The following is a 17,500-nucleotide window of genomic DNA, read 5'->3' as shown; positions in this document are numbered from 1 at the left end:
GTATATGAGGAGGTTTGTCAAACGGAGGTTCTACCCTTCGGATGATTCAGATATGATGCTAACCTGCGGGCCTAATACTGACCTTATACGGACGTATGTGTGAACGACATACACGCACATTACAGAATCTCCGTGTGGTTGTCGAGTGAGGGGTGGGGGCTTGTAGAGTTCACAAGATGCGAGACATAACGCAGAATATATGCGGCCGCTGCCTGTCACCGCTGCTTTTTGTTTACAAAATATAGCCTATGCATTATGTAGGCTAAAGAAGAGAAATCTATTGTGCATAGGCTAATACTTGAAGTAGGCTAGTCACGTAAGTGCGCACTTGAAATTGACCTAGCCTACAGTATTTGTATGTGTGCTTCAAATAAACACATTTATCTGTTTTCAACGTTATGTACCAGAATTAGCTATAGAACCCCAAATCTGGTTTGCGTTGGAGAGAGAGAGCAAGCACAAACTTTATGGTAGGCTACCAGCCAATTCAGTAGGCTAACTCAAGACTGCAAGGCCATCATACAAAATTTTTAAGCAACAAACAAAATACTAACATTAATAACAGTGAAGTTGTTCGTTTTTTCATGGTTTATTTTTTCCAAAAGCATCCTCTCCCCATGTGTAGCATTTACGTAAGGAGCTTGGAACAAAGTTGGGTTTTCTTCGTTTTCATTTTCTCTAGGCATATATGCTCAGCAAATATCAGCGAGCTCAGCAGGTCATGAAGGCTATCAATGAACAGAAAACCGTGTTGGTTAACAATTTATTAAATACTCCTGTTATTGTCGTCAACGACGTCGCTATAGGCTACTGCCTTTTCAGCGCCTTCTGCTTATGATGATTCAGTATTCTGAATTCGTTTGTCCTTGCCATGCAGTTGTAGGCTACAACGTGCCATTCCCTTCAGGTGTTCTATCAAAATGTTGTATGCCCTCATGGACAGTAGCTCCGTGATGTCTGCATCTTTCCATGTCGGAGATTTTCTGGACAGCACTATGCCACTCCATCATAACACTGGCATTTAAGTCAGATCTAACCACATGGACGCACGAAAGAAACGTCACCAACACGCCCTCTCACTAGGTGTGATCTTAACCGCATGTTCTACTCCTCGTTCAGACACAGCACATTTACATAATGTCCGGAGGAAATACTAGGGGGTGAGTAGTATAAACACCGGGTGAATTCGGACTTCCATATGACCGGTTATGTCGTTCAGATATACGGCCCCACCGTTTAACATCGGCAGAACCTCCGGTCTTACACGTATGTCTGAAAGGACTTTGTGTGTTTATGTGCGTGTGTGATTACGATCACACAGCTGTCATGTCAAGGACAATGCTTGGCAGAGGGATAAAGAGTAGGGTATACCAGTCTAATGTGTGTGTGTGTGTGTGTGTGTGTGCCTGCGTGCGTGCGTGCGTGCGTGCGTGCGTGCGTGCGTGTGTGTGTGTGTGTGTGCGCGTGCGCGCGTGTGTGTGTGCATGCACGCGTGTGTGTGTGTGCGCGCCTGCGTGCGTGTGTGTGTGTGTGTGTGCGTGCGTGTGTGTGTGTGTGTGCGCACGTGTGTGTGTGTGTGTGTGCGCGCCTGCGTGTGTGTGTGTGTGTGTGTGCGCGTGTGTGTGCGCGTGTGTGTGTGTGTGTGTGTGCGCGTGTGTGTGTGCGCGCCTGCGTGTGTGCGTGTGTGCGCACGTGTGTGTGTGTGTGTGTGTGTGTGTGTGTGTGTGTGTGTGTGTGTGTGTGTGTGTGTGTGTGTGTGTGTGTGTAACAGGAGGTGTGACGCGGAGCTGGCGGTGGCTGGTTGCCCGGGTGATGCGTGTGCTGCTGCGCTGGACTCGGCTCTGCGGCGGAGCGAGGGGGCGTGGCCATGTAGGCCACAGGCTCCGCCTGCTGTGGCGTTATTGGCGGCTGCTGCTGAAGTCGCTCTACTACAACTCGCTCTGCAACTCGGACACCGTGCTGGACGCCGTCTTCGAGCCCATCTACTGGCTGGTGGACAACCTCACCCGCTGGTTTGGAGTGGTGAGTGCAGCAGGCAGGCCTACAGACTACACTACCCATGATGCACTCCCCCACAACACATTCACCAGGCCTACAGACTACACTACCCTACACTACCCATGATGCACTCCCCCACAACACATTCACCAGGCCTACAGACTACACTACCCATCATGCACTCCCCCACAACACATACACCAGGCCTACAGACTACACTACCCTACACTACCCATGATGCACTCTCCCACAACACATTCACCAGGCCTACAGACTACACTACCCATGATGCACTCCCCCACAACACATTTACCAGGCCTACAGACTACACTACCCATCATGCACTCCCCCACAACACATACACCAGGCCTACAGACTACACTACCCATGATGCACTCCCCCACAACACATTCACCAGGCCTACAGACTACACTACCCATGATGCACTCCCCCACAACACATTCACCAGGCTTCAGACTACACTACCCATAGACTGTATATATAGAACTGGACAGTGTGCCGTCTGTTAAGAGTGATGCGAGTGGCCCCAGCAGTGGCGCGACTGGCTGGGGCACCTGCACCGTACGCTGGCGACCCGGGTTCGATTCCCGCCCCGTGGTCCTTTCTGGATCCCACCCCGACTCTCTCTCCCACTCACTTCCTGTCAATCTCCACTGTCCTATCTAATTAAAGGCATAAAAAGCCCAAAAAATATACTTAAAAAAAAAAAAAAGAGTGATGCGAGTGTTAGTCCAGAGCCCCCTGGTGGCTGGCTGCAGTACAATGTGTAACTCCGCCCATCCCCATGTATTTCAATGGCCAAGTAGCCAACTTTCCGTGTCACTTTTCTCACCTAAAGCTAGGGGGGGGTGTTAATACCAAATACCACAATAGCCCTGATTTCCTGATGCAACAAGATGTTTTAAGCACTCCTGTGTAATTTTTTGGAAATTTTCTTCCAAACCCCCCCCCCTACCCCCAAAATTACTTTTTTAACCCTGAAAATGCGTGTTTTTTGCCATATTTCACAACTTTTCCACTTTTGGCCTATTACAACTAGTGCTGCCGCGATTAGTCGACTTAGTCGACCTAATCGACCATGAAAATTAGTCGACAGCAATTTTTTTTAGTCGAAGAGTCGTTTTACTATAGGGTGTGGGCGTCATGACGTAATTACTCCTCCATGTTGATTGCCTCCTTTACCGCTACTCAGACTACTGCCTATGACTACTGCGTAATGTACTCCCTCTCAGCCGTTAATAATGCTGATTTTGTCAACATACCGGTACCTGGCTTCTCTATTGAATGCGTCCCGGTAAATTCCAGATCCTTTTCGGGATTATTCCAGATCCTTTTCGGGATTTTAACATATTTCTTCTATCTATTTTTCTATCTATTCTTTCTCAACTCTACTTCTAGCTATGTCTCTTCATTCAACAACGTTATGTCAGAGTTATTTTAACGTTCGCGTAGCCATCAACATGGCCGCCACGTCCCACAATGCAACGCGGATCCCACGCCCTATTGACCGCCTATTTATTTTTGGTCTCACACGGCTGTAATGTTATATTAACTCTGTTATTAACTCTTGAAAAGTACAATGACTGTCTTTGGATGTTAAACAGGCTACTAAGACTTTGGCATGTTTTAAACCCCACTATGCACGCAAGTGTTAACGCCAGCAGCAAAGCTGCGTGCCTGCCTGCTTTCAGCGCAATTAATTATTAGGCAGAGCTAAGTGGGAGGAGCTAAGCTAGTAGGTTACGCTAGTCCAGACTCTGACTAATATAGTAACCTATTGTGGAAATTGAAATAAAGTGAAGTGTCTCACGTTGACAACCCAACGGCGTGTCATTACTGTAATTCATTCATACAAAAAAACGTTAAACCGAACATGCCGCCGCCCGTGATATCAACAATCAAGGTGCGCGTCATTTCCCATGGTCAATAAGTCACAACGCATATTTTTTTAGCGTTCAAGCCAACTGATAAAGTGAAGTAACCTATGTGGTAAGACGCGCAAAGTGCCTGTAGCCTACTTGTTTTGAACATGCTGATGTTAGGCTCATTTGCAAAGTCCTCAACTCCTGTCGCCTTTCAAAGTCCAGCGTTTCTCAAACTATGGGCCGCGCGGACCAGCACCGGCCGTAACGTGGACATTGCTGGTCCGGAGCCGCGGAGTGAAATTATTCCCGGGGCTTCGTCTGATAATTTGCTGCGCAATTGATCAAGGAACCGCGGACCGACAGAAAAAGAAAACAAACTTTTCTGCAATCAGTATGAATTACTTGCTAATTTGGTGTCATCAAACATAGAGGCATACAATTAAATGGTGGTATGAGCATTCATTCAATGCGCGAGAGAAACTGAAACCACTTGATAACGTTGGTAGCAAATCTCCAATTCAACCTATTGGAAAGCTATTTAATTATGAAACTACATTTAATAGAACAATGTGGATTTATGCAACTTCCATAAAAACAGAGCACAGACTATAATACACTATCTAGAGTATTGTATAGTCAAATTTGAATAACGTGGCCAAAAGCTTGTGGCATAATTAAATATGTAAATATTCTTTCCATTTGCCTACCAGTATATGATGCTTGCATGAGGGAAACATCCCAAAACGATGACACCCATATAATTGCTGTTGTTTTGAGAAGTATTTATCATGCAACCATGCTAAAGCAATAGAACTATTCTAATTATATTTTACATTAGTAAAGCAGTCCTCTGATGTGCATGTTTTCAAACTTTTTGTGAACAATGTTAGCACTTTAAACACTGGCTGCTTTGAAGTGCATGTATAACAATATAGCATAACAATAATAATTGTGATGTGATATAATGATAATTTGATGGGGGGTGGGTTCATGTAGGTGGGCCCTATGACCCCAAAGTATGCCATGACCGGGCCTCAGGTCAAAGAAGTTGTCTATGTCGATGGCAACACTGGCATACAAATAAAGTCTATCAAAGGTCTGAAGGTAGCAAGTTTTTTTTTTATACATAATGTTTTTGAACAGTTTTCTTACAGTACACCCACAAAAGTAGGGTGATATATATTTTACGTTTTACCTTTAGTTGAATTCAAAATAAAACGTACACAACAAAATAACAAACACTTGATTTAAAAAAAAAATAGTCGTTTAGATTAGTCGACTAATCGAAAAATTAGTCGAAAGATTAGTCGTTAGAAAATTAGTCGTTAGTGGCAGCACTAATTACAACCGACAAATATTATCATGTTGGACCATTTAATGATCTCACATGTGTTATGTTATATCGTAAGAGTACTTTGCACAATGAAAAGTCTAATGTCAAGGTCATATTGTAGGTGAAAGGTCACCGAAATGCCTTTTTCCCCAAAAAAATCAATAACATTCCCACACTTTATCAAATCATGATTCTCGTCGAAATGTGTCACAGTACTGGCAGAACAAGTTAAGTGTCATACAACTTAAGATATTTTGTTTCTAGAAAACAGTCTCATGTGATGTGGCTTTTATTCAGTGACAAAACCCACATTCACCATAATTGAAGTTTGGCATGTCCAGTACTGACGAACAAATTAACAATGGCGATTTATATTCATGGAACAAGGTCAAAATCCAAGAAGGAACTTGAAGATGTGGCCTATATGGAAGAATCTGACCTCCCTCATGGTGTCTTGCCCCGTAAGAAGGATATCATTGAATGCATGATGTATCTTCTTCGCCCTGCAAGGGCCGGTAAAGTCCTGCGAACCAGGTCTATGGCGGCAAAGATTCTCATCTCTGTTTTAAAAGACCACTGGTTGTTCTGCACCACATACACACAGTTGCGTGTGTTGCAGTGCTGGAGACGCATCCCATTCACTTTACATGGGCTTACGTCATCCGTTGCCGAACTGAATTGTGGGTCCGTTGCGTCACGTTTCTCCCGTCGCTCGCATTGAGAAGTTCAGCTGTTGCTGCACCGACAGACGGCACCGGCCAATCAAGCCAATTGACGGACGGCACCAACCAATCAAATTACGGTTATACTTCAAGTAATTTGCATAGCTACCGTCGGGAACACCCACTTGATGGAACGCAACTGTGTGTAGAAGCCGTTATACCCGCTTCCTCGCCAATATGAATTGGCCACAGTCCAAACAAAGTGAGAAATGGAAAACTGACATGAAGGAGTACAATGGGGATATGGATATTTTTTTTGCAAATCGGCACGAGTGTCCCAAGAAAACCTTTTTGGGATCAAGATGGGGGATGAGAAATGGCAGTTCTTGCATTCCATGCGTAATGGTCGCAAAGGTTACTGTGAGGAGCAGGTTGATAGAAAGTGGGAGCGAACAATGGAACGAAAGAATGCGAGGGAAAAGGCCCTGCAGGCCATGCAGAACAAGGAAGAGGAACGGAAGAGGGCTGATACAGCATTGGTTGGGTCAACATACGAAGAAGCTATGGGGGAGGCAACCATAGAGACCACCACTGAATCTACTGATAGTATCTCAGAGCAGGTAAATACAGCAGATGATACCAGAGACTTTCTAATGAGGAGACACAGCACTCAAAAAATCCTCCATAGAAATGCATGGGGCTAGTTTGTAACGCCAACATGGCCGTCTACACATATCCCACCCCTTCCTCGGCAAAACGTCGACATGTGAATACATTGAGCCAATCATGTGGTGTGATGTGAATACATTGAGCCAATCATATGGTGTGTTGTGAAGACATCGTGCCAATCATGTGTTGTGAACTCGCCGCTGGAGCAAGGTTGGTGTCGTGAAGCCTTGCGCACGCGCATTTCTGCCGAATAGGATGCCCAATGAGTGCCCAAAAAGCGTTGCAATATGGCCGCCGAGTGGAGGGACTTGCCTAAAAGGACTTTGATGATACATACAACCCTGCAACTGAGCAACTCCAGTCCAAAAGGAGAAAAGTACACGTTGCCACGGACACTGACAGTGATAGAGAAGTTATCAGCATTTGCGTAAATCTGCTCGTAAAACATCTCCACTGCTCAAGCTGAAGTGAACCATGCAGAAAATTATGACTGAGGTCAACTTTGTTTTACATTGTGCATTGTAATGATCTCTGCTTAATGTTTCTTATTGAATGTAATTCTGGATAATTCTGGGTGACCTTTGACCTTTAATATGACCTTGAAATAGGATATTTTATAATGCAAACTATTCTCATGGCATGACATACCACATGAAAGACCATCAAAGGGCCCATAATGAACATTTCTCTACATTGAACTTAACAAAATGTTAGAATATTGTGTGTTTTTTGCAAAAAATAGGCATTTTGAGCCATTTTTGTGACCTTTGACCTAAAATATGACCTTGACACTATACCCTTTGTAGTGCAAAGTGCTCTTACGGCATTGCATTCCACATGAAATACCTTTAAAGGACCCAGCATGAACATAAATCCACTATGTACTTTGAAAGTTGGCAAAAAACACACATTTTCAGGGTTGAAAAGGTAATTTTCAGGGTAGGGGGGGGTTTTCGGGCTTGATTAGAAATTTTTTCACATCAATGTATTCCCAAGACATGGAAGCATTAGAAAATCTGGGCTAAAGTTGAATCTGAACATTTTCATGAAATAACACCCCCCCCTACTAAAACTATTTTTGTATCAACAACTTTTTATTCGAAAAAATAGTTTTCAAGATGCTTCAATACACACAATTTTTCTTTTCTCGCTGAAATTATTTTTTTTAATGTTATATTAACAAATCTAAAAAGGGCGTGTTTACACCTATGATTGACAGCTGGCTGGCTGCAGACTCGACGCTTTGTCCATTATGTTTTACCGTCTAGGCTGCAGACACTACCACGTCATGGCTCACTTATTTTAACGACACCTGATTTCGACACATAATCTAACCTAAAGAAGTGTTGCTGTTATTATCATTAGGCTATATCTTATCACAGTCTGACTAAATACATATTGATAGTCATACATTGTGTAGTTGTTTGTAAGAGACATCGTTGTTAGTTGTGACCGATTCTTTGTGAAAAAATATATGTGCTGTTCTTTCGTAGATGCTAAGTATATTAGCTCATAGCATGCTACATCATGCTAGCATTAGCCAGTTGATAGGTAAAGTAAAAGGGCTCTGCTATAGAGCATCACAGTCCCGCCCACAGGAGTTTCCGGAAGTAAGAATTCAATGCAATTTCTCCATTGACAATTCGGATATAAGCCATAAAAACTTAACTGCACGTGGTAGACTCAAAACCAACTACGGCTGTACTAAGCGATTGTGTATGCTCATATAGACGCCAAAAGTTCACGGGGCACTAACCTTGTTTTGAGATAAATGTCTTTTATTCGCGATGTCTTGGATAAGTACTTCATTACCCACAATCCTGAACAATCCCACAATCCCACAGTGATGCCTCTGATTGGTGGAAAGGCCGTTAAGGTCATAGTTTGAAACTTTATCAGCGAAAATTATTGACAAAGATGGCGGAGTCTTTTACTGCCTATGGCAAAATTTTTAATGTGAATAAAAACTTTCTAGACGAACATTGGTACTTGTATCAACAAGGATTGTGGTTTATATATCACACGAACTTAGTCAGGGCCAATACACCATCAAATAGAACACTGGAAATGCTAGTTTGAACACTTAACTTTTCAGTTAGCCGATAGGCTAATCATTAGCCTTTCAGACATTAGAATGTCATTATAATGCTGCTAACATTAGCCTACATGCTGCAACACAGGTATGAAATATATTATGTTTTAGTGACCTTGTTGTTTCTATGAATATGAATTGTTGTTTATATGAAACATCAACTTAGTCGAGGCATAAAAAGCCCTGTATATCCCCATTAAGTACTTAAACCTTTGAACTAGCTAGCTAGCTGATAGCACAGGCTGGATGCTACCACCGGCTAGACACTGCAGTAAAATGGTTAGCAAACCGTCCATGCCCCCGTGAATATTTCACTGTTTCAAGGACGAAATCAAGAGTGTCCAAAGGGGTGAAAACCACTTTAAATCGGGTCACATTATTGACTGTTGTGTGTTGAGGGTCAGCTTGTGGGTTTTGTAAGGGCCAGCATGAGGGACAAGACCTATCAAACCTACAAAGTTGTGTGGTGAGTTTTGCAGGGAGGTTGGTAATGCTAGTTAACGTTAGCTAGGCTACTGTAGCCTTCATACTGTACGAGCCATATCATCAATCATTAACCTGATTTCGCGCTGGTTCGTGCTGCTTATATATTTTTCAGTGAGGCGCGGTGGTTTATGGGATGAGTAGTTCCTTCGCTCGGAAATAAAAATATGTACACAGTCTTGTACCTTTGACTTTTTTTGGACTTTCTCTTCGTTTTTTCACTCGAAATGATATGTTGTATGCTTATGAGTTACGCCGTAGCTGATTAGCCTAAGACATGCTCTAAAACTCTTTAGATACGGATTTTTCCAAAACGTCAATGGGAGAAATGAATGGGAAATTTACTTCCGGAAACTAAGCTCTCTCGGAGGAGGGACGGGACTGTGATGCTCGAAGTGACGTTAGCCATAAGCACCATCATTTACAGTCCTAACGTTACTTGTTTCAAATGGTATAACGTAACCAGTGATTGCCGCCATCATCGTTGCAACTTCATTTGAATACACTTTGTCACTGGAGAAGGCGATGTTAAGTTTCATTAACGTTAGCGAACTCTTGCTTAGTTTTGCGAATGGCAATAAACGCTACCTAGCCTGCTAGGTCGACAACCTCGGTATGCCCATTTATGAATCAGCCCGACAAATAACGTTACTTGTGTTTTAGTGAACACATTATTAAACCATAGCTTAACGTGAGGAGGGATTCAAAGTTACAAATGGCCAATTTGCTTAGTATGCTCAGAACAGCGGTATCTGAAAATGCGTTAAGGTATCGTTGTTACCTGCGATTGCACTGCTGGAGAAGCATTTTGCATTGGTATGATTTGATCAGGTCTTGCCAGTGATGTGTAAATCCTCCCGTAGACGTACATCATTTCAAAATAATATGTCTAAATTGAAAACTGTGACAACTCATTGATAGGCTCTCTCAATAAGTCTGTAATAGTATGCCTCTACCACATGCTTGCTAGTCTTTCACCAGAGAGGGTGCTCCATCAAAAATGTAATACTGCAGCCTTCATGTCAGCTGTAAAAACATGAGAACATGGACCTACTACATCAGGATACTCTGTAAACATTTTACACATAATCAGGAAGCTACTTTGCTGTTCAGTGTGTGAGACGTTTAAAGAAACATTTTTATTCTTTGTTTCAAGTGCATAAGAAAATACCACATTATGATGATGATGGTTATGGTTACCCTTAACAAATACATAACAATATAATACTTAAAACAGGGATCAATCAATAGCCTAATGAAATAAACAATGAAAATGAGGGGGGAAAGCAATAATAAATTATAATGCCCATTCAATCAATAATATAATAACACAAACATGGTAAGACTACATTAAGGAGAATATCAATAATAAACAATGTCAAATTAATCAACAGCCTATAATGAAAATAAAACAGTACTACTGCATACAAACCATAATGTATAAGTGCTTAAAAGACCAAAAACTATCACAAGAACGAAGAGCACTGGGCAACTCATTCCACCAACATGGAACCACTGAGGAAAAGAGTTGAATTTGACCTAGAGTTTAAGACTGGTCGACTCAACAGACGCTCATCAGAAGACCGCAGTGGGCGGTTGGGGATGTATATCTTGATAATTGAATTAAAATAACAAGGAGCAGATCCAATCAGTGTCCTATAGGCCAAAGTGAGAGATTTAAATTAAATTCTGGCTACTGTAGGGAGCCAATGGAGAGTAACTAGGAGAGGAGTTACGATGTGTCCTCTTTGGCTGATTGAAGACCAGTCATGTTGCAGCATTCTGAATAATACAGTGTATGTCACAAAAGAAATAAAAAAAACATTCAATATTGATTTAGTATCAACCAATAATTATTCTGATATTAATATTCTTGTAATGTCTACATCTTTGTGTAGGCTACAGTTAAATACTAAGCAATGGCCTCTGACTTAAATACCAAGGCTAGTGGTATTTAACAGGTATTTGACCGTGGTATGGTATAGTCTACGTGATACACAGGACTACACAGTAAACCCATTTAAAAAGCATCATCATCTCGGTATACCCATTTAAAATAGGCAAGGATACGTATTTAATAACATTTGGGGTTGCTCACAGTATACCCACCACTACAACTACCTAACTAGACTACAGCACTGGTTAAATGGCACATTGCAATTTACAATTTGTGTGAGTTCAGGGGCATACAGAAAGTTGAAGTTTGGGTGACATCAATAAAGAAAATAGAAACAAAGGGATGTGTACAGCCTCAAGTATGAATGATGTCACATTAACAGAAGGTTCAGAGCAGCGGCAGACCTTTCTTGGTGCCACGCAAGTTATTGAAAGTCATGTGTTTTCAGAACGTAGTGGTGCTGTGCCATGTCCCATGTATAAGGGGCTTCAGGTTGATCCAGTGACGGTGGGTGATGGTCAGGGAGATGGATGTCAGGGGACTTGGAGAAAGCCATCGCCCATATCTTACCTGCAAAAAGGAAAGTTACAATAAAGTTAGTCAGACAATTTTACAACATTACAAAGCATCTAATCAGGCACTCAACACCACTAGTAATACCAATTAATTAAATATATGTGTGCAATAAACTTCACAACCTACCTAATGTTAACTACACATTTAAATATGCGGTGTGAATGTTATTAACTTGCGTCAGCTTGAAAAATAACGTTATCAGTATGACTGATCATGGACGTTAGATGACAAACTAAGGTCTTTCTCAAATGTTCACCGGTATCCCTGAGAAGTGACTGGCTCTTGGCGTAGACTAGTGTTTAATGCAGGCGTTTCATTTATCGATCATTCACTTATGCGGTCTACAACTACCGACCTACCGATCTATTTTTTACAGTCTATCTATGCTACCGACCTCCCATCACAGAAGTAGCTCTAACAGAGGTGTCTGTCGTTAACGTTAGAAAAAATGCAACGCTGGCAAACTGGCTAGTAGTTACATTAACATGACGGGTTGATGAGGTCCATGCTTCACATTACCTTAACTTGCGTTGCTTTATCACATCATACCGTTGCTTTATCACATCATACTGTACTGACTGTCTAGTGTTATTAATCCCCATGTACAGTCAGTGGTTACTCCATGTTGAGATGGCATACATTGAGATATTTGAAAACACGGGAGCTGTGTGCTAATCTTCACTTCAATGACTAACTTAGCCTCCTGTTAACGGTAACGTTAATGTAGCTGCTAACGTTAGCATGTAATTCGCTGTCCGTATTTCTGTTGTTAGCTCATTAGTATTCGCCATACTAAATTGTCACAGTCTATACTCAACATGATAAGCTCTTTTAGACGTATTCAAGAACACCAATAGACAAAAAAAAACTTTTCAGTTGATACGGAACACTTACCAGACAAGAACAAACGATTGTTGTTTGTACTGTTTAGCTAACTCACAGCCGCAAAATTCATCCAGCCAGCTAGCCTTCGGCGCCGAGTCGACCTGCGTTGTGGAAAGGAGAAGGGGGCGGGTTTCACTTGACAAGGGGCGTGTTTAACTCGCTGAGTGACAACTGAGTGGGCGTGCCTGACCGCGACCGCGACTCTTCACTGCGCATGCTTCTACTTTTGCTGCGCAGCCTTGAGAATTCTCCTTATTCTAGACTACAGTTAGTAAAACTACAACTCCCATTTCATTTTATCTCCCAGAATGCCATTAATGAAACACTTAATCTGACTTCATGTTGGTAGACTGTGTTGCTAGGCTGTCCTTAACGTCCTGGTGTGTGTGTGTGTGTGTGCGTGCGTGCTTGCGTGCGTGCGTGCGTGCGTGTGTGTGTGTGTGTGCGCAGGTGTTTGTGTGCCTGGTGGTGGCGCTGACCAGTTCTGTGGTGCTGATCGTGTACGCGTGTGTGTGTGTGTGTGTGTGTGTGTGTGTGTGTGTGTGTGTGCAGGTGTTTGTGTGTCTGGTGGTGGCGCTGACCAGTTCTGTGGTGCTGATCGTGTACGCGTGTGTGTGTGTGTGTGTGTGTGTGTGTGTGCAGGTGTTTGTGTGTCTGGTGGTGGCGCTGACCAGTTCTGTGGTGCTGATCGTGTACGTGTGTGTGTGTGCAGGTGTTTGTGTGTCTGGTGGTGGCGCTGACCAGTTCTGTGGTGCTGATCGTGTACGCGTGTGTGTGTGTGTGTGTGTGTGTGTGTGTGTGTGTGTGTGTGTGTGTGTGTGTGCAGGTGTTTGTGTGTCTGGTGGTGGCGCTGACCAGTTCTGTGGTGCTGATCGTGTACGCGTGTGTGTGTGTGTGAGTGTGTGTGTGTGTGTGTGTGTGCAGGTGTTTGTGTGTCTGGTGGTGGCGCTGACCAGTTCTGTGGTGCTGATCGTGTACGCGTGTGTGTGTGTGTGTGTGTGTGTGTGTGTGTGTGTGTGTGTGTGTGTGTGTGTGTGTGTGTGTGTGTGTGTGTGTGTGTGTGTGTGTGTGTGTGTGTGTGTGTGTGTGCAGGTGTTTGTGTGTCTGGTGGTGGCGCTGACCAGTTCTGTGGTGCTGATCGTGTACGCGTGTGTGTGTGTGTGTGCAGGTGTTTGTGTGTCTGGTGGTGGCGCTGACCAGTTCTGTGGTGCTGATCGTGTACGTGTGTGTGTGTGTGTGTGTGTGTGTGTGTGTGTGTGTGTGTGTGTGTGTGTGTGTGCAGGTGTTTGTGTGTCTGGTGGTGGCGCTGACCAGTTCTGTGGTGCTGATCGTGTACGCGCGCGCGTGTGTGTGTGTGTGTGTGTGTGTGTGTGTGTGTGTGCAGGTGTTTGTGTGTCTGGTGGTGGCGCTGACCAGTTCTGTGGTGCTGATCGTGTACGCGTGTGTGTGTGTGTGTGTGCAGGTGTTTGTGTGTCTGGTGGTGGCGCTGACCAGTTCTGTGGTGCTGATCGTGTACGTGTGTGTGCTGCCTCTAATCCTGGACACGTACGCTCCTCACTGGGTGCTCTGGCATCTCTGCTACGGACACTGGAACCTGCTGATGGTCACCTTCCACTACTACAAGGCCACCAGCACCTCCCCTGGACATCCCCCACAGGTACACACACACACACACACACACACACACACGAATACACACACACACACACACAGACACATTTGAGCTAACCCTGTTTTCCCATTTTGTGTGTGCGTGTGCGCGTGCACGTATGTGTGTGTGTGTGTGTCTGTGTGTGTGTGTGTGCGCATATTTGTGTGTGTGTGTGTGCGCGTGCGCGTGTGCGTGTGTGCGTGCACGTGTGTGTGTGCGTGCGTGTGTGTGCGTGTGCGTGTGCGTGTGCGTGTGCGTGTGTGTGTGCGTGCGTGCGTGCACGTGTGTGTGTGTGCGTGTGTGTTCGTTCATTTCCTGCCTTAGGATAGGAGAGATGTACCAACTGTGACCATGTGTAAGAAGTGCATCATCCCAAAGCCAGCACGCACTCACCACTGCAGTATCTGCAACAGGTGAGGACACACACACACACACACCTCTCAGCACACGCTCAGCACACGTTCAGCACACGTTCAACACACACACACACACACACACACATCACACACACACACACACACAGACACACCCCTCCTGTTTTGAACTAGTCCATCTAACTCCTGTATGTTGTTGCAGATGCATCCTGAAGATGGACCACCACTGTCGTATCCTTTCAGACCTGCTGTGTTGTTCTGCTGTCAGTTATTAATCAGGATTGACACGCTCTGAGTTATTAATCAGGACTGACACGCTGTCAGTTATTAATAAGGACTGACACGCTCCCCTGCTGTGAGTTATTAATCAGGACTGACACCCTGTCAGTTATTAATCAGGACTGACACCCTGTCAGTTATTAATCAGGACTGACACGCTGTCAGTTATTAATCAGGACTGACACGCTCCCCTGCTGTGAGTTATTAATCAGGACTGACACGCTCCCCTGCTGTGAGTTATTAATCAGGACTGACATGCTCCCCTGCTGTGTTGTACTGCTGTGAGTTATCAATCAGTACTGACACGCTCCCCTGCTGTGTTGTACTGCTGTGAGTTATTAATCAGGACTGACACGCTCACCTGCATTAATAGCGCACCTGAGGTCAGCTGAAGGGGGGTGTTGGGATGTCCGCCGGGTTCTCCCTTAACCCTGGTGTCCAGCGTGGCTGAATAACTGTGTCGGACATTTCAACCACCGCTACTTCTTCTGCTTCTGTCTGTACATGACCATGGGCTGTGTGTACTGCAGCATCAGCTCCCTGGACATGTTTATAGACGCATACAATGCCGTGGAGGTAAGCGTGTGTGTGTGTGTGTGTGTGTGTGTGTGTGTGACCATGGGCTGTGTGTACTGCAGCATCAGCTCCCTGGACATGTTTATAGACGCATACAATGCCGTGGAGGTAAGCGTGTGTGTGTGTGTGTGTGTGTGTGTGTGTGTGTGTGTGTGTGTGTGTGTGTGTGTGTGTGTGTGTGTGTGTGTGTGTGTGTGTGTGTGTGTGTGTGTGTGTGTGTGTGTGTGTGTGTGTGTGTGTGTGACCATGGGCTGTGTGTACTGCAGCATCAGCTCCCTGGACATGTTTATAGACGCATACAATGCCGTGGAGGTAAGCGTGTGTGTGTGTGTGACCATGGGCTGTGTGTACTGCAGCATCAGCTCCCTGGACATGTTTATAGACGCATACAATGCCGTGGAGGTAAGCGTGTGTGTGTGACCATGGGCTGTGTGTACTGCAGCATCAGCTCCCTGGACATGTTTATAGACGCATACAATGCCGTGGAGGTAAGCGTGTGTGTGTGTGTGTGTGTGTGACCATGGGCTGTGTGTACTGCAGCATCAGCTCCCTGGACATGTTTATAGACGCATACAATGCCGTGGAGGTAAGTGTGTGTGTGTGTGTGTGTGTGTGTGTGTGACCATGGGCTGTGTGTACTGCAGCATCAGCTCCCTGGACATGTTTATAGACGCATACAATGCCGTGGAGGTAAGCGTGTGTGTGTGTGTGTGTGTGTGTGTGTGTGTGACCATGGGCTGTGTGTACTGCAGCATCAGCTCCCTGGACATGTTCATAGACACATACAATGCCGTGCGTGCATTGCTGAGGAGTGTGTGTGTTGGGTCCAGTTGTACAGGTGTTAGGGTGTGTATTTTATTTTCCCTTGAAAGTGCAACGTGATTCCACGTCGGCCCCACGTGCCCAAAGATGCACTCGCTAGAAGTTGAAGGAGAATTAGTGGGTTAGTACTAGGGGCAAGTAGGGGGCAGGAAAGGTCAGGCCCAGTGATGTCTAGGGGGCAGGTTATGAGTCATAACCTCATAAACTGCATTTAAACCAAATGGACACCATCAGCTTCACACAGAAAAGGGGTGAATTTACCGCATCTTACCCTTTTGTGTTCAGACATGGCTTCACCTGCGTGGCATCTGGACTTAGTACTAGGGGGCAGGTAGGGGGCAGGTAGGGTCAGGCCCGGTTATGTCTAGGGGGCAGGTAGGGTCAGGCCCGGTGATGTCTAGGGGGCAGGTAGGGTCAGGCCAGGTGATGTCTAGGTCAAATAATGTGGACAGTTGTGTTCATGCATACAGCCCACCCGCCCACCTATTTAAACAGTCTATGGTGTAGACCCAGCATTGTGTTGGTGCTGGTCCGCTTCGGCAGACAGCTCTCTCTCTCCTTTGTTCTCTCTCTTTCTCTCTATCCCTTGTTGTCTCTCTCTCTATCCCTTGTTCTTTCTCTCTGTCTCTCTCTCATCCCTTGTTCTTTCTCTCTCCCTGTCTCTCCTTCATCCCTTGTTCTTTCTCTCTCTGTCTCTCTCATCCCTTGTTCTTTCTCTCTCTCTGTCTCTCTCATCCCTTGTTCTTTCTCTCTCTCATCCCTTGTTCTTTCTCTCTCCCTGTCTCTCCTTCATCCCTCATTCTCTCTCTCTACATCCCCTGTTCTCTCTTTCTCTCTCTCTTCATCCCTCGTTCTTTCTCTCTCTCCTCCAGAGCTCCTACCAGACTCCTGCTCCTCCCTACACCTTCAGTGAGAGACTCCACCACAAGAGCATCATCTACCTCTGGGTCCTCACCAGGTAGGACACACACATATAGACACACACACACACACACACACACACACACACACGCACACGCACTTGTACTCACACACTCGCACTCTCACACACACACACACACACTCACACTCACACTCTCACACACACTCACACACACACTCACACACACACACACACACACACACACACACACACTCACACACACACACTCACACACACAAAGCACTTTCAGATATATCCTCCGGAGTATATGCGGAGGTTTGTCAAACGGAGGTCCTACCCTTCGGATGATTCAGATATGATGCTAACCTGCGGACCTTATACTGACCTTTATACGGACGTATGTATGCGACATACACGCACATTACAGAATCTCC

At 44.9% G+C, this 17,500-nt stretch overlaps 1 protein-coding gene across 1 annotated transcript in view; it reads left to right on the top strand.

The window, feature by feature from the left end:
• Window positions 1-17,500, top strand: part of zdhhc16b (zDHHC palmitoyltransferase 16b) — a 39,526-nt gene that overhangs the window by 4,087 nt on the left and 17,939 nt on the right. The window contains exons 2-7 of the mRNA XM_076266877.1: window positions 1,772-2,022; window positions 13,944-14,138; window positions 14,457-14,545; window positions 14,709-14,737; window positions 15,228-15,361; window positions 17,056-17,141. Of these exons, the coding sequence (XP_076122992.1) occupies window positions 1,772-2,022; window positions 13,944-14,138; window positions 14,457-14,545; window positions 14,709-14,737; window positions 15,228-15,361; window positions 17,056-17,141 (784 nt within the window). The remainder of the gene's footprint in view (window positions 1-1,771; window positions 2,023-13,943; window positions 14,139-14,456; window positions 14,546-14,708; window positions 14,738-15,227; window positions 15,362-17,055; window positions 17,142-17,500) is intronic.

The sequence above is a fragment of the Alosa pseudoharengus genome, unplaced genomic scaffold (genome assembly GCF_046254945.1).
Source record: "Alosa pseudoharengus isolate Yale_2024_CS ecotype anadromous, Long Island Sound unplaced genomic scaffold, YU_APseudo_1.1 YU_APseudo_1.1_scf_4, whole genome shotgun sequence".
NCBI classification, from domain to species: domain Eukaryota; kingdom Metazoa; phylum Chordata; class Actinopteri; order Clupeiformes; family Clupeidae; genus Alosa; species Alosa pseudoharengus.
The sequence above is the reverse complement of the archived record's forward strand: the minus strand, read 5'-3'. Positions and strand labels throughout refer to the sequence as shown.